The sequence below is a fragment of the Neomonachus schauinslandi genome, chromosome 7 (assembly GCF_002201575.2).
Source record: "Neomonachus schauinslandi chromosome 7, ASM220157v2, whole genome shotgun sequence".
NCBI classification, from domain to species: domain Eukaryota; kingdom Metazoa; phylum Chordata; class Mammalia; order Carnivora; family Phocidae; genus Neomonachus; species Neomonachus schauinslandi.
Window position 1 is genome coordinate 41,285,033 of NC_058409.1, and position 27,278 is coordinate 41,312,310.

At 39.1% G+C, this 27,278-nt stretch overlaps 1 protein-coding gene across 1 annotated transcript in view; it reads left to right on the plus strand.

The window, feature by feature from the left end:
• Positions 1-16,829, plus strand: part of RAB3C (RAB3C, member RAS oncogene family) — a 270,275-nt gene extending 253,446 nt beyond the window's left edge. The window contains exon 4 of the mRNA XM_021701998.1: positions 16,421-16,829. Coding sequence (XP_021557673.1) covers positions 16,421-16,608 — 188 coding nt within the window. The 3' untranslated portion in view covers positions 16,609-16,829. The remainder of the gene's footprint in view (positions 1-16,420) is intronic.
• Positions 16,830-27,278: the final 10,449 nt, after the last annotated feature.

Below are 27,278 nucleotides of genomic sequence, written 5' to 3' on the forward strand. Positions count from 1 at the left end.
TACCTGGCTTATAGTTTATATTTTGACTGCTTCCATCCAATTCCCCTTTTTAACCCCCTACCGACCGACTTCTAGTAAACACAAACCTGATCACTTTTTCAATGAGTTTATTTTTGTTCAAATTCCACATGTGAGATCATACAGGATTTTTCTCTGATTTTTTTCACTTAGTATCATGTCCTCAAGGTCCATCCATGTTGTCTCAAATGGCAGGATTTCTTGTTTATGGTTGGATGATTCCATTGTGTTTGTGTGCATATATATAAACATAAACATATATATACCACAGCTTCTTTATCCATGATCCACAGATGGATAATTGGGTTGTTTCCATGTGTTGGCTATTGTAAATAATGCTGCAATGAATGTGGAAATACACACTATTTTTTTTTTCAAGTTAGTGATTTTGTTTTCTTCAAATAAAGTTCCAGAAGCTAAATTGCTGGATCATATATTCAAATAATTCTATTTTTAATTCTTTGAGGAACCTCCATACTGTTTTCCATATGGCTGCACTAATTTGCATTCCTACCACCAGTAACAATGTACAAGGGTTCCCTTTTCTCCACATTCTAACCAGGATTTGTTACTTCTTGTCTTTTTTATGTACCTATTCTAACAGGTATGAGGTGATATCTCATTGTGGAATTCATTTGCATTTCCCTAGTGATTGATAATGTTGAGCATCTTTTCCTGTACCAGTTGGCCACTCATCTATCTTCTTCAGACAAATGTCTTTTTGAGTTCTTTCCTGCTTTTTAATCAGATTGGGTTTTTTGCTTTTGAATTTTATGAGTTTTTGGTATATTCTGTATATTAACCTCTTATCAGATAGGATTTGTAAACATTTTTTCCCCATTCCATAGGTTGTATTTTCTTTTTGTTAATTGTTAGCTGTGCAGAAACTTTTTAGTTTGATGTCTTGTTTATTTTTGCTTAGGTTACTTGTGCTGGAGGTGCCCTATCCAAAAAGTTATTGCCAAGACCCATGTCAAGGAGCTTTTCTTCCCTTGTTTTCTTCTAGGAGATGTACAATTTCAGGTCTTATATTTAAGTCATTCATCCATTTCAAATTTTTGTGAGTGGTATAAAATACAGGTCTACTTTCACTCATTTTCATGTAGACATGAAAGTTTGCTAGCAGCATCTGTTGGAGAGACTGTCTTTTCTCCATAGAGTATTGGTTCCCTTGTCAAATATTTGTTGACTACACTTGGGTTTTAGATAGCTCCTCAGTTCAGTTCCATTGGTCTCTGTGACAGTTTTTATGCCAAGACCATACTGTTTGGATGACAATAGCTTTATAGTATAGCTTAAAATCACTAAGAGTGATGCTTCCTGCTTTGTTCTTTATTCTCAGGTTTACTTTGGCTATTCAGGATGATTTGTGGTTCTACATATGTAAAAAATGTCATTGGAATCGTGAGGATTGCATTGAATCTATAGGTGGCTTTTTTTTTAAATACGAAATAATTTAATTAGGTCTTCACATTCTGATTTACATTTTTGAAAACTGAGCCTACCTGGTACAATGAGAAAGAGGTGATTGTCTTTTACCTATGTTTTTATTATGTTCAATTAGGCAACATATAGTACATCATTAGTTTTTTATGTAGTGTTGATTGATTCATTAGTTGTATAGAACACCCAGTGGTCTTCACCACATGTGCCCTCCTCAATACCCATCACCCAGTTACACCATCCCCCCCCCCACCCACCCTTCTCCCTTCTGTAACCCTCAGTTTGGTTCCTGGAGTATAGATGGCTTTTGGTATTACTGACATTTCAGCAATGTTCTTAAAATTAATGAACATAGATACTTTTACATTTATTTGTGTTTTTTTCAATTTGTTTCATCAGTGTCTTAGAAAAGAGCTCTTTCACCTTCTTAAATTTATTCTTAAGTATTTTACTGTTTTGGATGCTATTATAAATGGGATCATTTTATTTTTTCAGATAATTTATTTATATAGAAACACTACTGATTTTTCTGTTAATATTACTGAATTTGTTGTTTAGATCTAACAGTTTTTTGGTGGAGGTTTAGGATTTTCTTCTGATTGCCATGGCTAGAACTTGCAGGACTCTGTTGAATAAGGTTGGTGAGAGTGGGCACTGTCATCTTGCTCCAGATCTTAGAGGAAAAGCTTTCAACCTTTCACCATTGGGGATGATGATAGCTGTGGGCTTGTCATATGTGGCCTTTATTATGTTGAGGTACATTCCTCCCTGTACCTAATTTGTTGTTACCATGAAAGGGTATTGAATTTCATCAGATTTTTTTTTGCATCTATTTAGATGATTTTTTCTTTCATTCTATTAATATGACATATCATATTGATTGATTTGCCTATGTTAAACCATTCTCCCATCCCAGGGATAAATCCCACTTGATCATGGTCAATGATCAATGATTCTTTTACTGTTCTGCTGAATTCATTTACTACTATTTTGAGTATTTTGCATGTATATACTAGAAGGATACTGGCCTATAGCTTCCTTTTCTTGTAGTGTCCTTCTTTGGCTTTGGTATCAAGATAATGCTGGCCTCATAGAATGAGTTTGGAAGTGTCAACTCTTCCTCAGTTTTTTGGAGTTTGAGGAGGATTGCTCTTAATTCTTCTTTAAATGTGTGGTAAAACTCACCAATGATGCCATCCAGTCTTGGGTTTTTCTTCATTTGAATCAGTAATCAAAAATATCCAATTTCCTTTCTAGGAATTGGTATGTTCAGATTTTGTTTTGTCATTATTTAGTCATGGTAGTTTGTATGTTCCAAACAATTTTTCTTTCTTCTAGGTGGTCCAGTTTCTTGGCATATAGTTGTTCACAGTAGCCTCTTAGCATTCTTTTTATTACTATGGTAGCAGTTGTCATGTCTTCACGTAGTTTAGAATGTTTTTGATTTGGTCCTCTCCTTTTCCTTCATTAGTTTAGCCAAAGAGTTGTCCGTTACCTTCTTGTCAAAGAAGAAACTTTTAATTTTCTTAATTTGTTCTATTGTTTTCCTGTTCTCTATTTCATTTAGTTCTCTTCTAATCTTTATTGTTCACCTTGGGTTAGCTTCATTTGGGAGCTTCCTTGTATCTTAATGTGTGCATTTATTGCAATCAACTTCCCTTTATAACTGGGTTTAGTGCATCCCTTGTTACTTCTGCTTTAATTTTTTCTTTGATCCCTTGATTGTTTAGGAGAGTGTTTCAATTTCTATGTATTTGAATTTTTTTTAATTTAATTTTATTATGTTAGTCACCATACAGTACATCATTAGTTCATTAGTGTTTGATGTAATGTTCCATGATTCATTGTTTTCATATAACACCCAGTGCTCCATGCAATACGTGCCCTCCTTAATACCCATCACCGGGCTAACCCATCCCCCCACCCCTCTCCCCTCTAGAACCCTCAGTTTGTTTCTCAGAGTCCATAGTCTCTCATGGTTCATCTCTCCCTCCGATTCCCCTCCCGCTTCATTTTTCCCTTCCTTCTCCTAATGTCCTCCATGCTATTCCTTATGTTCCACAAATAAGTGAAACCATATGATAATTGACTTTCTTTGCTTGACTTATTTCACTTAGCATAATCTCCTCCAGTCCTATTCATCCTTTCTGATGGCTGAGTAATATCCCATTGTATATATGGACCACATCTTCTTTATCCGTTCATCTGTTGAAGGGCATCTCGGCTCTTTCCACAGTTTGGCTTATTTCTAGTTTCATACCACTGAGGTCAGAGAAGATATTTGGTATGATTTCAATCTAATTGAATTTGCTGAAACTTATTTTATGGTTTAACTTTTGGTCTATACTAGAAAATATATCGTGTGCTTATGAAGAGTGATCTGCTGTGAAGGTCAATTTGCTGTATAGTGTTCCAATCTGCTGTGTTCTTTTTATTTTTCTAAAGATGTATTTATTTTAAGGGGGAAGGAGCCGAGGGAGAGGGAGAATCTCAAGCAGACTCCCTCCTGAGCGAGGAGCCCAATGCAGGGCTCTATCCCATAACCATGAGATCATGACTTGAGCCAAAATCAAGAGTTGGATGCTTAAACGACTGAGCCACCCAGGTGCCCCTCCAATTTGCTGTGTTCTTATAAATTCTCAGTTTGGAGGAACTATCCATTGTTGAGAATTGAGTATTAAAGTCCCCATCTATTCTTATAGTGCTATTTATTTCTCCATTTAGCTCTATTTTGCTATATGTATTTAGATGCTCTGATGGTGGGTGCATAAATATTTACAATGGTTATCCCTTCTTGATGGAGTGACCCTTTTATAATAAAGAGTATTTATACATCTTCCTTGTCTCTTTTACCATTTTAAGTTTAATGTCTGATGAGGTATGGGTACCCCTGCCTGCTTTTTTTGGTTACCATTTGCTTGAAATAACTTTTTCCATCCCTTCACTCTCAGTCTATGTGTGCCTTTAAGACTAAAGTGAGTCTCTTCTAAGCAGCATGTTCTTAGATTTGGATTTTTATCCATTCAGCCATTTTATGTCTTTTAGAGAATTTAAGCCATTTAAATTTGAAGTACTTAATGATAAGTAAAGACTTACTATGGCATTTTGTTTGTTGTTTTCTGGCTGTGGTGTAGATCAATTATTCCTTGTTTGTTATCCTGCTATTTTTTGGTATTAGTGTACTTTGGCTTCTTTACCATGTTCCTTTGTTTAATTAGTACAGGTTTTTTTTTTTTCCTTGTGATTAATATAAGGCTTACATAAAGTATTATAATTTAAAATACTAAAAGCTGGAAATAACTTCAATAGCCTCCCTAAACTTTATATTGCTTGTCCTTCCCCTCACAACTTGGGTTAGTAATGTCACAGTTCACATATTTTAATATTGTTTAACCAGTAGCAGATTACTGTGGTTGTGCTTAGTTTCACTACATTTATTTAACTTTTCAATGGGAGTTGTAAGTAAATTATGTACCACTATCCTCATATTATAGAATCTAATTTTGAATGTGTTTTTGCCACTACCAGTGAGTTTTAAGCTACTTTCTTATGTTTTTATGATGTTAATTAGCATCATTCACCACTCAAACAACTCCTTCTGGCATTTCTTTTAAGACAGGTTTAGTGTTGATTAACTCTGTTTTTGTTTCTTCAGGCATGTCTTTATCTCTCCATTAGTGAAGGACACCTTTGCTGGATATAGAATTCTTGGTTGACATTTTTTTTTCCCTTTGAATATTTTAAATACATCATTCTCTTCTCTCATGGCCTGAAAAGTTTCTGTTGAGAAACCCACCTATAGTCTTTGGATGTTTCCTTGTCTGTAACTTCTCTCTTTTCTCCTGCAGTTTTAGTAATTAAGAGGTGTCTCAGTGTAGCCCTAGCAGGTTAAATCTATTTGGGGTCCTTTGGGCCTCATGGATCTGGATGTCCACTTCTTATATTATCTGTCCCTTTCTCATTTTCTTCTCCTGGAATTCTTATAATGCAGATATTGTTTCTTTTGATCGTGTCAATTAAGTCCTGTAGGTATTCTTTTTTTCCTTTTATTCCTCTGACTTAGTAATTTCAAATGTGTTGTCTTTTCGAATGTTGATTCAGTGTGATGGTGCTTTTGAAGTTCTTTGTTGAATTCTTACGTTTTCAACTTTAAGATTTCTTTGGGGTTTTTAAGTGTTTTTATATCCTTGAACTTCTCACTCTGTTAATGCATTGTTGTTTTTTTAATTTTACTTGTGTGTGTGGGGTTTTGTGGTGGTGTTTTTTTGTTTTTGTTTTTGTTTTTTTCAGTGCAAAATCTTCTCTAAGACAACTGTTCTGAATTCTTTGTATGACAGTTCATAGATCTTCATTTCTTTAGGATCAACTATTGGAGCTTTTTAAGCAGTTTCTTCTTACAGAAAGTATAGATTCACTTTGGCAGAGACCATTTTTCACCAGTCAGGTCAGTTGGGTTTTTGGACTTTATGCTGATAATAACCCTGGGTTGATGGGGCTTGCTATTAGGGGCTATTCTGGGGCAAGTTCACTGCCCCAGCTTTAAGGTCAGGGCAAGGTGGAAGGGTACTTCTGACTAAGTAAAGTTAGATAGGACTGCTGCCTTGGTTCACTGCTCTCATGAAACTGTATGATGAACTACACATTGACATGGGTTATTTGGTCAGGCTTGCTAGACAGTCAGGACTGAGTACCATATTCAGAGTAGATGGCACAATGAATAAGTTTCTCTGCCTCAGCAGGGTGGAAGGGTGGGCCTTCTTGGCTGCACAGGATATTGTTTGGAAACCTGAATCAGGCAAGACTGTGCACTGAATTCCTTGGCCAGATGTGGCCACTCGTTTTTGCTCTGCTCACAGGGAAAGCCATGGGCTGTGCTCTCTCTTCATGGTCTATCACAGGCACGGCTGTTGGACAATCTATGTAGTTTCTTTGTGCTCTGGTTACATTTCTCGGCCAGGTGAGCTGAAGATTGTATTCAACAATGCACAGGGATATAATTTACTTCCCTTTGCCTAGGTTCCAAAGCCCCCAAGGCTTCATGTTGGGGTCTTGACTCAACCCTGACCCATGCCCCCTATTGCCAAGCCCAAGAGGGCCACTGGCTTTACATGGTACAAGATTACTTCTGCCTATTGTACTCTCTGCTTGAGCATCATGGGGCAAAATAGCTTCTAGGTGGTCTGGCCAGCCTTGCTTGGTCAGGCATGGCTAGGCTATGACTCAGCTCCCTTATAGGTTGCAAGGCCATCAAAGCTCTATGATGACCTGAGTCAGGCAGACCCCCATGTTACTTCATTTCCTGGCCTGACTGTGCTACCATGTGTAGATGACCAAAGCTCCTGGTTGGGACTGCTACTTGGGTGCTGGAGGTAAAAACTGAGTCTAACAAGATGTGAGTGTCAGTTATTGAAAGCTCCTCTGCCCTTCTCTGTCACAGTAATAATCCCAGTGATTGAGCCATGCTTATTATCCCACAATTCCTATGGGGTAAGACAGAAGCAGAGGCTTCCAGAAGCAACCCACCATGCTGGAAGAGCTGAAGGTTTAGGCTGGGGTCTCTTTTCCCACTCAAAGAAGTAGGTTCAGGGAGACCTCTAGCCTGATTCTGCATCAGCCTGAGGGAGGGGCAATGCAGTCCTGGGAACATAATGTGAAGCTGCTCCTCCTACATCTCTAATGCTATCTTGATCTCTGTGGTGCAGGGGGTTGCTTCAACCTCTTCCCTATCTTTAAGAATTCTCCAAAGGTGTCTGTTCCATCCCTAATTGTTAGTTCTCCTTGGGCAGTGGGACCAAAGTTAAGAATGATCTATGTTGCCATCTTAGTGATATCACTCTAGAAATAACAGTTTTAAAGGTTGGGTCAAAATTTTAAAGGTTTACCAGTTTGGGGGCCAAACATGACACACAGCAATCTCAAGAGGAAATTTGCAAGGACCTTGGATCCAGTCTCTTCACTAGAGGGAGAGTGGACAGGTTTAAGTGGAGGATTTGGGTGTGTGTCGGTCTATGTCTAGGAGGGGATCGTGCCAGAGGGAGTTAATAAGGTAGATTTCCTTCACAGAGAAGGATGAATCATAGGCTACTGTCGTTGTACTGCTGTCCTTTGGATTGTAGTCCTTTGTACTGCTGAAGCTGAACTTCTCCCACATACAGAGAAGGTTAAGCTCATGACTGGAGTAGGAAGGGCCAGGGACAAAACCTTCCCTACATCCACCATGATTTGTCAAGACCATACAATGACACTTGCATAGTTCCAGAATCCTGATGAAGCAGGAGAAAGCTACCATCTGGTCAGGCCAGGCTAATGACAAGGACTCAAAGACTAGAATATTTGACTACTTATTGTAGTAGCAGCATGAACCTTTGGCTGAGTTCCTGTTCTTTTCTCCAGCTTTAGGCGGCTTTCTGGGGCCCTTCTTGAGGCAAGTATATCCAAATGCTTATTGATTGCTCCTCCTGAATTCTATCTGGAAAGCTAACCTACCAGCTAATCCTGCTGCTCAGCAGTCCAGAGTTTTGGCCCAGATTTCACCCAGCTGGCAGCAGAATGACATTTTTCACCTCTAGTTCATCCAGTTCCACAGAATTGCAACTAGAATCTGGAAGCGAAAGGTCTTATTTAGGAGTTTGAGAATAGAAACCTAAACCCAAATTATAGATATTTTTTTAAATAATGAGCTGAAAATGATTTACTGCAGTATGATTTTAGGAGCTGCTTCCCCTCTTTAGAAACAATACCAATTCCTATTATTCTTTCAAAGTGAAGTTGAAGACCTTCCAAGTGTCCCAAATGCTGTTTATGATTTTCCTGGGGGTGGAGAAAGAGACTCAGTTTCCCAGAACATCTTTTAAAAACAAATGGCATTTCAGAACGTGGCATAGCCACTGGATATGTAGGAATACACTGTTTTCCAAAGAGCCTGGGTCATTTTCCATTCCCATCAGTGGTGTTTGAAAATAGTGAATCCTTCACTTTTTAATTTTGTAATGTGATCTTTTGACCCCCCCCCCCCCCTTCACCCACCTCCAATCCTCCCCCCTCCATGTCTGGCAACCACCAGTCTGTTCTTTGTATTTGAGAGCTTGTTTTTCTGTTGTTGTTTTAGATTCTACATCCAAGTGACATCATATGGTATTTGTCTTTCTCCATCAGACTTAATTCACTTAGCATAATGCCCTCAAGGTCTATCCATGTGTCGGCACAAATGGCAAGATTTCATTCTTGTTGAACAGTATTCCACTGTGTATATATACACATTTTCCTTTTCCATTTATTTATCCATAGGCACTTAGATTGTTCCTATATCTTGGCTACTGTAAATAAGGCTGCACTAAACGTGGGGGGTCCATTAGTGTTTTCATTTTTCTTAGAAAATACTCAGAAGTGCAACTGCTTGGATCTTTAAATTTTTGAGGAACCTCCATACTGTTTTCCATAGTGACTGCACCAATTTACACCAATGGTGCATAAGCATTCCCTTTTCTGGACTCCCTCACCAAAACTTTTTTGATATTAGCCATTCTGTGACATGAGAAGTGATATTAATCTGGTTTTGGTTTGCATTTTTCTAATGACTAATGACGCTGAACCCCTTCATATTAATCTGTTTGCCATTTGTAGGTCTTCAGAAAAATGCCTATTCAGATCCTCTGCCCATTTTTAAATCAGATTGTTTCTATTATTGCTATTGAGTTGTAGGAGTTGTTCATACATTTTATATATTAACCCCTTGTCAAATTTATGGTTTGGGCATATTTTCTCCCCTTCAATAGGGTGTTGTTTAATTTTGTTGATGATTTCCTTCACTGTGCAGAAGCCTTTTAGTTTGAAATAGTCCCACTAGTTTATTTTTGCTTTGGTTGCTTTTGCTTTTGCTTTTGAAGTCAGATTTTTTTTTTAAAAAACCATCACCAAGACTGACATCAAGGAGTTGATCACCTTTGTTTTCTTCTGGAAGTTTTATGGTTTGGGATCTTACAGTCAAGTCTTTAATCCATTTTGAGTTTATTTTTGTAAATGGTGTAAGTTAGTGAGCCAGTTGCAATCATTTTCCCAGCACCATTTATTTATTTATTTATTTTGAAGAGACTGTGCTTTCCCACTGATGACAAATGAGCCAAAAATGTACAATTAATTGATCATATATGCATGTATTTGTTTCTGAACTCTCCTGTTCCACTGACCTATGTGCCTGTTTTTATTCCTGTACCATACTGTTTTGATGACCAAAGCTTTGTAATACAGTTTGAAAGCAAGCAGCATGATGCCTCAGGCTTTGTTCCTCTCAAGATTGCTTTGTGTATTTAGGGTCTTTTGTAGTTCCATGTAAATTTGAGGACTCTCTGTTACTTTGCTGTTAAAAATGGCATTGGACTTTTGATAGAGATTGCACTGAAGTTGTAGATTGCTTTGAGAAGTATGGACATTTTAAGAATATGAATTCTTAAATTCCCAATTCCATGACCAAAGAATAGCTTCTCATTTACTGATCAAAGACACTGATGAAAACAATGTTTTATAGTTTTCACCTCCTTGGTTAAATTTATTCTTAGGTATTTTATTCTGATTCCATTGTCCTTGTTTCCTGAATTGCTCTGCTATTTCCTTATTTGTGTAGAGAAACTCAACAGATTATCATGCAACTTTACTGACTTCATTGATTAGTTCTAGGAGTTTTTTGGTGGAGTCTTTAAGATTTTGTATGTGTGGTATCGTGTCTTCTGCAAATAGTTTTATTTTTTCCTTTCCTATTTGGATGCCTTTTCTTTCTTTTTCTTGCCTTAGTCGTCTGGCGAGGACTTTCAATAGTGTGGAGAGAGAAAACATCTTTGTTCCTGATTTTAGAGGCAAAGCTTTCAGCTTTTCACCATTGAGTGTGACATTATTTGTGGATTTGTCACATATGGCCTTTATGATGCTGAGGTACATTCCCTCAATACCTACCTTTTTGAGAGTTTTTATCATAAATGGATGTTGAATTTTGTCAAATGCTGCTTCGGCATCTTCACAGAATGGTCGTATGCTTTTTGTTCATGTGATGCATCACATTAACAGATGGTGAACCATTCTTGCCTCCTTGGAATAAAGCACTTGATCTTGGTGTATGATTCTTTTCATGCATTGTTGAATGGTTTGCTAATATTGTCTTGAGGGGTTTGGGATTTAGGTTCATTAGGGATATCGGCCTGCAATTTTCTTTTCTTCTGGTGTCCTTCTTGTGATTGCAAAGTAATGCTGGCCTCAAAGTTAGCTTGGAAGTATTTTCTCCTCTTGATTTTTTTTTGAAGAGCTTAAGGAAGGATTGGTATTAATTCTTCTTTAAAAATTTGATAGAATTCACCAGTGAAGCCTCTGCTTTTGGGCCTTCTTTTGTTGGGAAGTTTTGATTACAGATTCATTCTCCTTGCTAGTAATTGGTTTGTTCTTATTTTCTATTTCTTCACCATTCTGGTTTGGTAGGTTTTTATGTTTCAAGTAATTGCTCGCTTTCTTTTTGTCTTGATGAGTCTAGCTAAATGTTTGTCAATTTTGTTTTAGATCTTCAGATCACATTGTTCTTCAGTTTTTCTTTTTCTTGTTCCCTGAGGTGTAAATCTGTTAAATTTGGGTAAAAGAAATACACATAACGGTTACCATCTTAGCCATAAGCATGTACATTCACCTTGTTATGCGACCAGTCTCAAGAATTCCTTTCATTTTGCAAAATGGAAACTCTTATTTCTGTATCTACAAAATTTACTGTACGTACTTCAGAAGTGAAATCATACAGTATTTCTCTTTGTGACTGGTTTATATAATTTCAAGGTTCATCCATTTGAAATTTTTTTATACCTGAATAATCATTTTATTATGTCTATACCACATTTTGTTAATCCACTCATCAGTCAAGGGCTATTTGCATTGCATTCCATCTTGTGACTCATGCTATGAACATGGGTGTACAGAGAATACTGAATCTTAACCCTTCGTGTGCATAAGGAACTTCCCAAGGAGCCTTGAAATGTATATTTAAGGCCCTGTCCCTGCTTGTGATTCCAGTTTAGTCTGTGTGTAGTGGAGTTTAGAAGTGTGTAAGCCCTTCAGGTAACGCTAATACAAGGAGCCATCCAATGTTGTAACGTTACAATGTAGGATTACAACTCTTGGGCACTAGAGTGTAAGCTGATTTGCACCACTGCTCTCTACTGCCCATTTAGCAATGTACATAGTATGAAGAGGACAGGTATGATTTTGGCTTTCTTCCCTTCTTGAACACGTTTTCTATAATACATTGTTGCATCTCTTGATGTCAAGTGAAACTGAAAGTCACACATGAAGGCCAGCAGTGCCTATAATAACCTTTGGAAAGGGCAGGAATGATCAGAGTCAGGCATGAAGAGACATGAACCAGAGCTGTACTGGAGTATAGTGCAAGGCTCAGGTGTCCCAAGAGAAATGACAGAGTGTCTCTGGGAAATTCAGAGTGTACACTGAACTTATGACTACTGGCTGATCAAGTCTGAGGGACAGGTGTCCAAGGCTGGAAGCTATATCAGTAACCTAGTTATCAGGAGATTTCTGTGAGCCTTCACAGTCAGCTTGCTGTGTCACCTTGGGCTACTTATTTGAACTGCAGAACCACACTGTCCTACCTAGTAAATTGGAAATGATCTTGTAAGTTTAGTAAGAAAAACTCTGGTTCCTGATTGAAGCACAGGCTTCTCCCTAATGTCCGTGTATATAGATAAGAGGTTCAAGATTTCTAAGAATACGGTCACATTGCTATGGTTGAAGTTAAAATACTGGGAGGGAATGGCCCTAAAAATCCAACAAAGAAGAATAAAGGGTGAGGTGTTTGACTCTTTTAGGCCATGGGCTTTACATACCCATGAGCATACATAGGTATGCTGTCATAGGTATCCAGTCAGCTGGATAGAGGATCATTTATGGCATTGTAAGCTTGCATCTGCCTAAAAATAACCATTTCCAGAAACTTTTATATCTAATTCAGTGTAGAGATGGAGGCAAAGCTAGTTTTATTGCAACCCTGTATCAAGCATGTCTATGAGCACCATTTTTCCAATAGTATCACTTCATTATATTTGTATGGTTGTGTGTGAACATGATCTTTGATGTGACTATTGTAACTAGCTCCTTTAGGGCCTTATCTCGAATCAAGTCCTGCAATAGGTCATCTTTCCGATGCTTATAGAGGCCAAAAGCTAGGCTTCTTACACGAAACAGTCAAAGTGTAAATGCACAGGAAAAGTTTTAACCCAGTGAACACACAAATGACAGGGAGAAACTTTGAGTGCTCTGGCTGGAAGATCAAACCAGCCACAACGTTCTGTTAAGCCAAAGCATAACAGAGTGGAGCTGCAGAAGCAAACCTCTTGAACCAACCTCAGCTAGCTTCTGGCTTTAAGGAAAAAAGCCATCTCCATAACAGAAAAGAGCTCATTTACCATTCCAAAAGTCCTGCTACATACACTCTGTGCTCTAGAAATGGACCACCACCACCTCGATGATGACAGAGCTGCTTACAACATGGTTTAGAGAGTATTTTAAACCCCCTGTTGCGACCTACTGCTCAGAAAAAAATTTCACAGCAGTATAGCTTATTGAGAAGGTACCTGGTCACCCAAGAGCTCTGCTGAAGATGTGCCACAAAATGAATGTTGTTTTCACGCCTTCTAATGAACCATCAAGGAGTCCTAGCTACTTTTAAGCCTTCTACATTGTAAGGCTCGATCTTCCATAAATCGTGATTCCTCTGCTGGATCTGGGCACAGGAATTGACAACACTCTGAAAAGAGTACTGCATTTTAGATACCACTACCTAAATTGGTGATTCATGGGAAGAGATCAAAAGAGTATTGACATTAACAGGAGTTTGGAAGAAGTGGATTACACTCATGGAGGACTTGGATGGCTTCAGGACTTAAGTGGAGGAAGTAACCATGGAGAATTATTAGAAGTGGAGCCTGAAGATATAATCTCATGGTCAAACTTGAATGGAGGAGGTGTTGCTTCTTAGGGCTAAGCAAAGAAATTGAAATCTACTCCTTGTTAAGATTGTTATATCGTAAGTCCTTTGTCGTCATTTCAATCCGGTTGACAAAGCAATGACAGGGTTTGAGAGGATGGACTCCAGTTATGAAAAAAAATGCTCTGAAAGGAAGAGTCCATCAATGCTGCAGACTTCATCATTGTCTTAAGAAACTGCCAGCCACTCCAACCCTCAGCATCCATCAACACTGAAGCAAGACCCTCCCTCAGCAAAAAGACTGATACTCACTGAAAGTTCAGATGATTAACAATTTTAAGCCATACAGTATTTCTTAATTTAGTTATGTGCATTTTTTGAGACTTACACACACTGGAAAACCAAAAAATTCACTTTAGTGAGGTGGTCTGCCAATACAGCTGGCCTCAGGGCCACCTTGATCCATCTAAGGTAGCACAGGGTATCAGAGTGCTCATTAAGAGGTTTTTCTCAGTTATTATTTTCTAATTATCAAACTTTTATCATTAAGTATATTACAGTTCAGCTTGAACCAAGTAATTGCTTACTTCTGCAAATAGCTGGAGGAGCAAGAAAGTGTCCAGGTTAGTAGTTCAAAGCCAGCTTCACCATTACAGACTGAGCAAATAAATGAGTAAAGCACTCAACGATTTTGTGCTTCCATTGCCTAACCAATAAATTTTTTCAATACTAGTATCTACCTCATGGATAAAATGAGTTACAATATATCAAGGGCGTTGAATAGTACCTGTTATAACCATTCAAATATGAATTTATTATTATTATCATAGCAATGTTTGGTTTGCTGGGGACCTGTACATAGTCTCATTGGAGCCTCGTGACAACTCTGTAAACGAAGTAAGACACAGGTCATAAATAACGGGTCATTAAAACATGACATGGCGGGAGAGTTGGATTACCAAGCGGAAGACAGGAAATCTCTCTCGCTTACCATACTGTGGCACCTTCTTCTCCAAAACTGTTATAATATCATGTTATTTTCCTGGTCAAGCCCCTGAGAGCACTCAGGATCATTTTACTACTGACCTCAAGTTGTACGCCAGCAGTAGGGTGTGTCATTTAAGGAATCCCATTTGACAAAAACCTACCTAGATTACCATCTTGTCACAATGGCCAAATCTTTTATGATACCTTCAAGTTCAGTGCCTTCCCAAAGTAGCACTAGGAAGAAAGCTGTTAGCTGAAGAGATGAGAAAATTCAATCTGTACGTGAAATCTTTGTGTCCAATTATGGGATGTTTTTTCTCATAAGTCTTATTCAGGGGTCTTAATTCAATGGGGTCTTAGTATCTTGTGACAGCACTTAGCAGTGGGAAAATCCCCAGTAAGATGCAAAGAGTTCTAACATCTTCGCAATAAAGATGTTTGGATCCATACCTGAGTTCTCCAAAATGTGGATCAAGTTGTTGCAATACAAATGACAGAGCTCTGTAGACTGTACAAACATTAGGAAAGAGAATTATATTCGTGGTTTCTGCTAAGGAATCCAGAATGTTAGAGAGCTATAGAAGCACCCTCCAAAGAAACTAGAAAGCAAACTACAAGCCAAAGAAGGTCTGACCTATCTATCTGGTGGAATTTTACAGAAACTGGTCCCACTCATGCTCCTTTAACTCCAATCCTGCCATTATTCACTTACGTTTTAACAATAGAATACACAATAGCTACCGGGATTCAAGCTCAAATATAGTCCTCTAACTAGTCATCTATCATAACTAAATTAGAAATTTTAACTCAAGAGAAATGCTTATTTTACTAAATACTGAGGCATGAACAACAAAGTAGTTCTGGGTTATCAGAGGTTTAGACATGAATGTAAAATATGAGTCCATTTTTTTCTCCTTGGGTCCCAGGAGCTGAGATGAAATCACATGATTTAATCATTCTGAATCCACTGAGATAGGGCCAGATGTAACCAGAAGGATTTATAGGGCGTAAAATTCAGAATGGATTAGGAAAGCATTTTTGTGTCCTGCCTAGTACATCCTAAATCAAAGTCCCCTGAATGGACTGGGGAGGTTGTCATGGCAACTAACTGGCAAGCTGAGCCCATGGAACGTGAAGGCAAACAATAGAGCGATAAGACTGTGTACAGAACAGCAGTCGGAGCCTGCTCCTGCCCAGGTCCAGTGATGGGGAGAAGTGTGCAACTGCCTTCTTACAATTCTGGCAGCTCGTTTGAAATATATCAGATGTCCTTTTCCAGATGTCAGTAAAAATACTGCTACTGATCTGCACCAATAGGTAGATGCAGTGGTAGACAAAGCCACGGAGGGCTGTTCCCCTAACAGGACACAAAAATCTCCAAAAGGAGGTCAAAGCACATTTAAGGTTAACTCCACTGACTCTTTAGTGCCACCTTGCGTCCAGTTAGGTACTGAAACTTTACCAGAAGCCCAGCCTCCAGCCTTGGTGGGGCCGCAGCACGGCAGGCTCAGGAAGAGTCAGAGCGCGGGGGGTGGTGGGGGGTTCGGTAGTCCCTTTTGCAGCAGAATATACAGATGAAGTCTTCTAAGCCTCAGGTTAATGAAAACATGTCCATGAACAATTGTGGTCGACTCTGAAATGGGATAAGGAAAATATGCCAAATCACACATCTTAGAAAAGATTCCAACAAGCTTCCTGGTGGCCAGGAGCTGGAGGAAGGGAGGGCAAAGACATACTCCAGGTGGAGGACTCTTAATGTCGCCCTTCCTAAACTTTTGTGAAGAGAGTCGGTGGTGGTGGTTCATTCAGCCATGCTGGTAGCATAATCAAATGTCAACATAACAGTGAACAAAAGAATTGGTAGCAAGATGACGGCATTTGCTCAAATTGCGTCTTAGGCCCACCTCTTAGGTCTCCCCCAATCACCAGGGAAAACCACAATCAAATCCCATTTACTTTCAGCCGGAGTGTAAAATGACCAAGCTGTGTTTCTGTTTCTTCCAGGGTTTGAATTTTTTGAAACAAGTGCCAAGGATAACATTAATGTCAAGCAGACGTTTGAGCGTCTTGTGGATATCATCTGCGACAAAATGTCCGAGAGTTTGGAGACGGATCCGGCCATCACTGCCGCCAAGCAGAACACAAGACTCAAGGAAAGCCCTCCTCCGCCGCAGACCAACTGTGGCTGTTAATGTCCCCCTCCACACATACAGGCAGTTTGAGGGGGCACATCACCAACTAACAGCATTTATAAATGGTTGGTTAACCTTCATTTCTACTGCCTAGTAATTATTTGAGGGAAATCTTTGATGTCAATGGCTCATACACACATTCGATTTGTGGGAGATTTCCTGTGTTAATATGTGATCTCAACTTTGTAAGGACTATCCATCTATAAACATCTGGTATTTGCATGTAATTTGTTATTTGTCTGTGTAGGCTCTTTTTGTTTCAGATTTCTTCTCAAAATTAAGCTACTGCTGGGACCTCAGACTGTAATTTCACTACACCTGAGTTTTGTGCCATGGGTTCAAATTGGCGATTCGCTTTGTAAGGATGATAACCAAGGAACTGTTTGTGTGGGCAAGAGGAGATCTCAGGAGACCATCATGGGTCTGGTCAGTTTACTGCTCAGGAAATGTGTCTGGTTTTCAGTCTTACTCATAGCTGAGGAGACCAGTGACTATAAAGAAATAGAAATACTGTGTTTGAAACCCTTGCAAATTTTCTAAGAGATTAAATCTCGTTCCAGTCTGGTAAATATTCAATGATCATATTTACCAGACTGGAACGAGATTTAATCCACCTTCTTAATTTAGTTATGTACATAAACAATGACCCTAACTCGGGGCCAACATTCGGAATAGTTGAGGGCATCGGCTGAAGGCATTAGATAATGAGTCTTTAAACCAAGAAGGGTAGGAATGGCTGCAGACTTCTCAAAGGATTGACTTCCCCCTAATTCCTTAATAATTGCCCCCCATTATATACACACCATCCCCACCACTTTCTGAAACCATCACTCACGCATGGAATAGAGATGAATTTGAAGTTTGTTAGAGCCCCTCTTCCCATGGGATAGAGACTTGCCTCCGCAACCAGTGCCTTCTGTTCACACTTCACCTGACTTCTTTTACCCAATAGATTTAAACAATATCCCAGTGGCTCTAAGGTTGAGGAAAAGACTATTTTTATCTGTAGTCTTTTTCAATCCCATTGTTCCCAATTGTGAAGCATATCCCTCCCCATTCTGTAAGCTTTTACAGGTGCTTAAGTTACTGAGAGAATACTCCTTAGAGTTAAGATAAGTTGAACCAACACTTTAGGACACCAGAAGCAATTTAGTGGGGGCAGGGGGAGAAAAACCATTTGAATACACGCTTTTTCTCCCAGATTTTCTAAGACCATCTGAGAATAACAAGCCAACAAATCTCACCAGCTGTTGTAATTGAACCGCAGAAGGAAAATGGCATCCTTAACTGTGCACGATAGAGGACTTGAGGCAGGCACAGACTGGCAGATTTAGATGGACCGTTTCATTAGGGTGATTTTCTGTTGCCCTTCGTTGGTGGTTATGGTCAAGATTTTTTTTTCCTCTTTCCATAACTAGACACAGTTCCTGTGAAAGTTTTGGGTGCAAGTCTATTGAGCAAGGTTACTAAGTGTGTCATTGGATAATAACCACCTCCAAGTCAAGGAACTAGGTCACATACATTATTACGAAGTTAGAAGATGAAACTTACAGAAGAGTACCTGTGGGATGTTTTCAAAAAACCCAGGTCATTTCTCACCTCGAGCTTAAGATCCATGCGTTTGTAATAAATTTCCACTTTGGCACCCTGCAAGGCAAGAATGTTTTAGTAGATTTTAATAGGCCAACAAACTTCAAAAACTCACAGAACTCACAGTGAAGGGCAAGAGAAAGGGGCATGGCAAGCAAAGTAGAGTAGTTTGCAACAGAAGCCTAGCTGCATGACAATGCAGTATTTCTGTAACTGCCTAAGAATGTGGCCACCATCAAGGCTAGAGCTGTTAAACTCAACTTGTGTAATCTAGTATGAAGCAATAAGGCCAAGAAAACTTTCCTGTGCTCTGAGTCCCATACACACATGCAGATGTCAAGGACCTAAGATACAAGAGCCCTAAGTCAGAGGGCTCTTACAAGCCCCTTCCTCTATGGAGTATTGTATAAGGGCAAGCCAAATCAGGGTGAGAAAAGTGGAAGGTCAAGAGCTGAGTTGTGCATTTGTGTAAACCCCTTCCCTGGAAACATCATTGCCAATGACCTTAATTGGCCCTACAGCCAAAAGACCAAGTCAGGAGCCTACGTCACATATAGGTGTCAGGCATGCCTACACTGAACTACTTTAATCCCAGTCGGGGAAGCATGAGGGCCAAGTGTCCTAGCCAAGGAACTTTGGTTACTTTCTATTTTCCAACCCTCTGTGGAAGTGAGTGGAGCCTTCCTAGTTCATTCTCTGTCCCGAAGCTCCCACGCTGGTGTGAATTTCACTGAGAAGTTTCCAGAGTGGATTGTCACAGAGCTTGGGTAAATGCACACCTATGTTTCTGCTATAAAGCTTGTGGGAAGAGAGGATATTCTCTATTCCTCATTTCATAAAGCGATTTTAGTTTTAAAATTAAATCTTTGTTGTAAGAGGGAACGCTGCAGGGTTAACAGGGCTGCTCTTGTCCTCAAACCGTATTAAAAGTTGTAGCAGGGTAAGTGCAAGGCTTCTTAGCCCTTTCGCCACCAAGACACACACACTTAACCTCCTACATGGTCTCCAACTCCCACCACAGCCTGAATAACCACAAGTCATTTTTTACCAATGGCCTAACTAAATTTGTATTTTAAACATCAAGATACCTTCAAAAAGTACATGCTGGGGTAAGTGTGTACACTTTTAACACCCATCTTCTGTTGTATTTGATGCAATTCAATCAGTTTTTCAAGAATGAATTTCCCCGCTGCCCATCTTCTCATCACCCTCACCCCTGCAATTTTTTTAGAGACGACCCCTGATTGTCGAGCAAATGCTTTCAAGAGCTTTGGTGTTGGTCCATTCCTTTCCATTCTTAATGTCATTGAAAAACTACACTGGAAAGTTCTTCACGGAAACAGCTATCCTCAGAGTGGATGGGCATTTGGTTTTGGAGAATGTGAATGGATGTAGAAGGTGCATGACCTTTCTGATGTCTTAAGGTGGCAGTTTAAGTGCTGCATCCCATGTTCAGGGTCCTAAGAACAAGTGCTTCTGAACAGTCGATCAGCTCATTGCTGCGGCCCTCTCTCCCTCCCCGCCCCGCCTGCCCCTCCCCAGCTTCTACTGCCTTGGTGAACTTGACATGAGGTTCTTATAGTTCCTGCTGAGGTTCACTTCAAGTCACTATCCCTTTGCTGCCCAGTAACTAAGTGCTAAGATTTTTATCTGTCAAGTGAGGGATGATGATGCCTTTGGTCATGGCAGAAAACTGCAACATCGCTATGATAAATGTGAAGTACAAATACTAAAAACTATAACCAAACTTCCCCAAGACCCCTATCTCCTCAAACACATAGTATGTACACGGCACCTACTTAACTCTTATCCAGATGAAGGATAGACCTTTTGTTAAGCACACTGGTCATTTCTCAGACACCAACTTAAGCCTCCAATTCTAACTATGTCTATGCTGAAAATAGACTTTCACATTTTTTTTAAATAAAATATTCCATTATTAACTGAACTTCCCTACAGCAACAGGAGTTTTCAAGTGTGGTAGTCTGTTCTCAGAGGCTCATCACGATGGGCTCAGTCCACTGTATATCTTAGCGCACAGTATGTTCTGTGCCTTCCTAGGTTGACTAGGTGGCATTTGTCAGACTGTATTTTAAAATGTCTCCAGACTCTACCAAGGTCTCCCAAGGCTGAGGTAGCTGCTGCAGGTGAAAAACTGTGAGCTAAATCTTACCTTGAAGTCAGGACTAAAACCCTTTCAGACCAAAAAATCTTAAACATTTTCATCTACTATTGGAATGCTCAACCGGGTGTTGTTGGTGTGGGATCCTTAGGAGGTGGTCTTTCTGTCTGAAGGATCCTCTCTCTGTAACTTAAGAGACATTGCATGACTGGTAACTCAAACTTCGTGTTCCTTTGTGTGTATACTCACTCAGTGTGCTAGGTCAGGGTAGCATGTGAGCAACTTGACCCCCGTGGCCTTTCTCCTCACCCTCTGGAAAATACAACCTCTGCGGCTTGGCTTCACTTTGTGTTTGTGTAGACTACCTGCGCTTGCAGTTTCCCAGTAAGTTGGAGAAATCCTTCTGATGAGCTGGACCAGTCGGGTCAGCTTTCTGGATTGCTTTGTATTTAAAGTCATTTTTTGACCAAAGCCACTTAAAGACATAAACCTGTTTCCTATTCGGGAATGAATTGGGACAAATTGGGTCAAAGATAAACTGTATGATGACCAAAAAAAAAAAAAAATTGTTCTCCCTGTAATGCACCTAAAGGGCTCCAGATTCTAGAATTACAGTATCCCCTAAAGGGGCAGCAACAGTCCGGGGAATTTATCTAAAATATATGTACCTATTGTTATTGCTATTTCATGAATAAATGTAGTTTGTCTTATAAACCTTTACAGAAATGCTTGACACTCCAGTCAACAAATAATTCCCTTCGGTAGATTAAAATATTTACACTTGGGCCACTTACATGGTGTTGTCTCTCCCTACACACACACACACACACACACACTTTTTTATGAAGGGAAATTTTCATATATGGTGCTTTCTCAGTGCTAGGGAAAAGGGAGCTTTTGCTGTGTTCAAACTGTAACTCACATTTTGTTTAAAAAGGTCTACAAAATAGATTCCTGATACTGATTTGTATGTTTGTGCACATAATTTTCAATAATAGAGAAAAGTACATTTTGCAAACATTCTAGACAAAAAAGGAGTTCAAAACCTCTGTCAGAACATCTAGCTGGTAGACAAACTGAACTTTCCAATTGCAGTTGTCTTTTCCACTTCCTGATACTATTTTGCATTTCAATTTTTAAACCAGTCTCCTCTCACTGAACGACAGGACTAAGAATAGGAAGTGAGACTCAAATTTCACCATTTACCTGCAATCAGCACTATTGTTGGTGGAGTTTCAACCAGTCATTATCTGTTGAAATGAGGTGGGAGGTTTACCTGTGTATTTTCATTCACCTGTGTTCATACTTTCCTTCATAGTGGACAACTGAGAGTTGGCTGTGTTTTGTTTTGGGGTTTTTTTAGGGGTCATATTTCCATATTCATGTTTGGGGCTAGGGATTGCTTAGGTTCACGAATGCTGTTCTTAAGGACACAGATGGTACGTGAGCCACACAGGTGCCCAGCCTTTCAGGGACGTGAGTGTGACATACACCTGGCTAGTGGTTCCCTGCTCCTCATACAAGTGAAACTGGGGATTGTTTGTTGTATCAGTAGGATGGTTTTCCATGCATTGTTTCATCATCCCTAGGATGTGTGCTAAATGAAAACTTCCTGTAATTCCTGTTAATATATTGTTGTCAGACGTGATGTGATACCGTTGGACTGTCCAAATGTACAACTATTTAATGGTGTTTGTGGAACTGAAATGTCTTAAATGTTGCATGAAATATGTTATAAAAATAGATTTGTTTTCTATTTTTCAACACCTCATAATTGAGGGTTCATGGGCCAATAAGTGCAATATTTAATGACTTACTCAGTGTATATAAACTAGCGTGAAAGAGTGAATTACAATGAATGTGTGAGATGCTTTGATGGCTGTGTAACTTATTCAAATTATTTCTTGTAGCTGTATTTGTCTAGTGGTGCAATTTATACAGTAAATACCTTATTGGTGTCATGTGAAACTCCTCCGTGCCTATTTCAAAGTAATTTTTTCCCTATAAAACCAAACATTTAGCATTTGCAAATATATGTCAATTTTGCGCTTTAGAATTGTGGATTTTATTTTTAAGACAGAATGGATGTTCATTTATTTTATATAGGCATTCCCTTCTTAAATCCAGCATTCTCTTAAAAGAGGCTAATTTAGATACCTAAGAAAAAATATGCACATAAAGTAAAGTCATTTATTCTTCTCAGAAATGTTGATCACATGTTCTATGTAGTAAGAATTTTTCTTCTTCCATTTGTGTGTTTATTTTGTTGTTCAACCTTGTATTTTGTTTGCAAAGGTAACACTGTCAACCCTGGGAATTCTAAAATATTGATGTCTTTTTAGGTTGTAGTTAATGTTATATTCACTTTCAATTCTCAATTGTCCACACTGGTGATACAGGAGAAGCAAAAGTCAGAATTCTTAAGTTGCTTTGGTATTTCAACAGAAACTCCTACATTCATCCTCAAACCCCCTTGGTTAATCTTAAAATTGGTGGCCTAGGACTTCAGTGAGATGCAAAATTTAAAAAAAAAAAAAAAAAGACTTTTTGATAATCCAGTAACCAGGCCTAAGTGTTTATTTATATGAAATTTAAAGTGGGTCACCTACCTTAAATTCCTATTTGCCATTTTAACTTTTAAGGCAAAACACTCATTTTAATACTGTGATTTGCCTTTTCATTTAGTTAGCAGAGTAAATCATGATACCATTAGGAAGAAAAGTTATGACTGTTCACTAAAAATGATGGAAAACAGTTGGTTTTAGATAACCTTGGCCATCTGTACGTCATATGAAGCCTTCTGCTCTTTCTACAGCAGTTGCCTGAAATTGACATGTGAGGCCATGCCAATCATTAAATGGCTCTGGGCTACTACCAGTGATGTGTGGCCCTATTTTAAATATGATAGTATGAACTTTGTACTCAGCTCTCAAACTGACTGAAGAAGTCACATGAATGTGGGAGAAGCAGGGAGATTAGGGATGACTTTGTGCCAAATTTAAAAAAAAGATAAACGTAAGCACGTAGCCAACATTAGAATAATAATTTAAAAGCGTGTTTAAATGTTTAGTTAGTCATCACTGTTATTGAATACCAAGTGCTCAGTGCTGTGGGAATCAAACAGGGAAGAGGTATGGTTCCTACCCCTAATAAACTTACTGACTGAAGGAGGAGTTAAAAAAATATATATATCAGGATATTACATAAATGCTAGATTATGTCCAGATATAGCAGCATAGAAAATGAGGGACCTCTAACAACTGGAACACTCAAGAATATGATCCCAGCAAGATTTGCATAATGAGGAGATTTTGCCAGACAATAAATGGGAAAGGTCACATTCTGTTCCCTATGAATGAAAAGGTGACAGAGGTGGCAGCTAAAGACCCTTGCTTTTCTCTAGAGAGCCCAACTAGCCCTGTAAAACCCCACAGATTGTCCACTGGGTTCTCTGGCTTTTGTCCCCATGAAGAAGACAAGCTGCAGCATTGACACAGTCCTCTGTGCTGAGCGCCCCAGACTGTGCAACAGAACACAACCTGCTTTAAAGTCACATTAGAACAGTTGATTTAGACATCTTGCCCATGCACCAAACCACGAAACATTGTGTAATCCAACGTCAACAAGAAAGATGTGTGCCCAGAGATTTTCCTGGAGTTCCATGTCTCCCATCAAGGGTCTTGGGAAACGCACAGATGAAGACTTTCCTTTATAACCAGGCACTTTCTGGCTCCTCAGTGATTATACTGTGGGGCTCTTTAGAAAATCTTGAGTAACAGCTTAGTGTTTTCATATAGTGATTGTGACATGTAGTTGAAAACTAACAGCTGCACAGCAAATATTGTGACTCTTTATGTGTCCACAGGAGCTCTTGTCTGGGTTTAAAGCTACAAAGTATTCACATTGTGAAGTTTTAATTCTCTTTATTGAAATTAATTGTGTAAAAACTGTATGTGCTCTATTAGGTATTAAGTTTGTATGTGAATTCTGTATAGAAAGTGGTTTTTGTCCTTTGGGTTTAATCTGGTTTTATTTTTGGAGATTACAATAAATATCTAAGAGACTATATTCCTGAATTTCTCAGCCTTAGTCTGATAAATTTTTTCATTTCCTTTCAATTTATATTATTTTTGGTCTTAGGATGCCTGTTTTCATTTCTTGTTACCTTCTCCTCCTGTAATCCTAGGGACAATGATAATCTTGAACTAAAGAATGCCAACACATTTTTATTTTAGCCTATGGTTTTCTAATGTGGATTTGGATTAGCATATGAGTTAATTCTAATAAAGGCAACCTTTGAAGGTAAGTACCGTTTAATACATGATTGACTGCATTCCAGAGTCATAAAACTCTTGGTTGTAGAATCAAGAAGAGCTCTCAATGTATTCAAAAGCCACCTCTTCTACATGAACACTATCCCTGCATCTGGAGTTCAGGTTCCAATGATCATATGGGTATCCTACTAGCCCAGTCTAGGAAAGGAGCATTCAACAAGGACAACATGTGTATTGGATGTGTAAGTGGTGTGGGTCTGTTTAATGTGTGGTGCATGGTGTAGTAATGCTTCAGATGCCATACAGACTTGCCTTGGTCTTAGACCCCGGGGCATGCTGAAGCATCCCACCATCAATCTATTTGCATCACAGCAGATCTAGTAATTTCAAGATCTCTTAGTGATCGAATTGTGCTACTAGCTCTATTTCTGGATATTTTCTTCTAAATGTGTTCTCAGGGCCATTTCCAGACTCTGTGCTAAGTAGAAGCCAAGTGAAGTCCCTGGAATAATCACATGGGTCCACATGGGTCAAAATAGCTTCCTAAACCAAACTCTGCGACAGGAATCTCACCTACCCAGGTAGACAAAACTGATAGCATACAAATCAAGGAAAAAATAACAAAGGGCTTCCATTTATATTGTCAACATTCATATATAGGATCTATTCTCTAGTTTCTTACTATACATAAAAATACATACACTAGACTCCTGACCCTCAGTGAACTCCTATAATTGTAATAAAGGAAAATTTATAAGTTAATATAAATTGCCAACAGTTATAAATGTAATATTCCCTAATATGTGTGTCTAATAACTGAACATTAGAAATCTGTTTCATTTTGGGGCGCCTGGATGGCTCAGCTGGTTGAGCATCCGACTCTTGGTTTCGGCTCAGCTCATGATCTCAGCATTGTAAGACTGAGCCCCTGTTAGGCTCCATGCTCAGCACGGAGTCTGCCTGAGATTCTCTCCCTCTCCCCCTCCCCACCCCCTGCTGATGCAGGCTATCTAAAATAAATTTTGTTTCATTTTAAAATGTCTCATCAAAAAAGTCTTCCTTGAAATGTTATAAAATACATTTTTTTTAGACAATAGTCCTCTAATCCCCATATAAAGTGGTAAAATTCTTGCCAGTGGCAAGACTTCAGAAAGATTTTACGTGCTTCCTGGTGATTCTGAGGTTACTGGGGCCAAACCAGTTCCAACAGGTTTTAAGCAGAAATTCCCTCTACTTTCACCTTACTACCTTAGTAATAACTCCTGAGTTTGAATTAATTTAAAAAATGAAGCCAGCTTCTGTGTGGCTATTTCTTTCTCAATAGCATTAACAAGGTAGACAGGAGAAGAATACACCTGTTACCCTTGGAAGATGCTAGGCTTCCTACAGGACTTGAAAAAGACGTATTCTAAAGAAAAGGGCACATGGCAGGTTCTGGTCTTTGGACACTTCCTGTGCAACAGCCACTTCTTGGTTATCTTACTTCATCCCACACCCACCATGTCCAAAGACTCTTTAGTCTAGTGGAGAGGTAATCTGGCTGCCCCACTTTTCTTCCTGATCTATTTATGTCCCCAGTCCTTTAACCCTAGACTTTATTTATGAATTCTAAGTCCCAGATAGTTTCAACTAAAAACTATATTCATTTTTTCATGTTTTGTCTATCCCTTAAAGCAATTCTACTGATTGCCTTTCTTCCACTCAGAGGGTGAAGACAATATAAGGCAGGCAGGTATTGGGAAAAAATCTGAATTAATGTTTCAAAATGATATCCTAGGCAACAATTACAGAACAATTTGTTAAGTGCCAAGAGAGCTTACACAGTGAAAGCACACAAGAGAGACAATTAACCCAAAATTGAGGCAAGGAAATGGGAATGTTCTAAGAAGGCCTACTCGAAGAAATGAGGCCTAGGCTAAAATATATAGGAGTTAGGTAGGGGCAGAGTGGAAGAAGACTGTTCCTAACAGAGGGAGTGGCAAATGCAAACCAGGGAGGTATCTCAAAGCATAGTGTACACATATACCAAAGTCATTCACACAGGTGATCACAGCATGGAAGAAAAGGAGCAGGAGCCCAAGGCTGAGATCATGACACCTGTCTGAAATGCTTTCCAAGTCTGGATTTCATCCTCCAGCTGTGAAAAAGTCTTGAAGGAAGAAATTAGTTCCATCAGATTTGAGTTTTGAAGAATCCCTCAAATGGCAATATGGGAAATGGACTACTAGGAGACAATAGTGGAAATAGAACAAGCACTAGAAAGCCATTATAATCATATACAGTTACATGCCTCAATTAAAGAGGACTTCGTACTGGGTTAGAGCGGGGGACACAAGACAATTCAATTTAGAAGGTAGGTAGGTAACGGTAACCAGTACGATTCCAATGGGGTGACAACTAGAAATCAAGCGTGACCCTGTGGTTTCTGGCTCAGCTTATTAGGTAGGTGTTAGTGTCATTGCCTAAGAGAAAAAGTATGGGCTCTGGTGCAAGAAAGAGATGTACCAAGATCCTGAACTCGCCTTATCCCACAGATACACTGAACCTGCAGCTACATATGGAACATTGTCCTCTGAAAAAAAGCCCCTAAAAACTAGTTGAACACCTAAACATCAGGCAAATGGTGGGGGGAGGGACATACACACACACATGTTCAAGGTGTACAGGAAGGACAATTCTGCCAT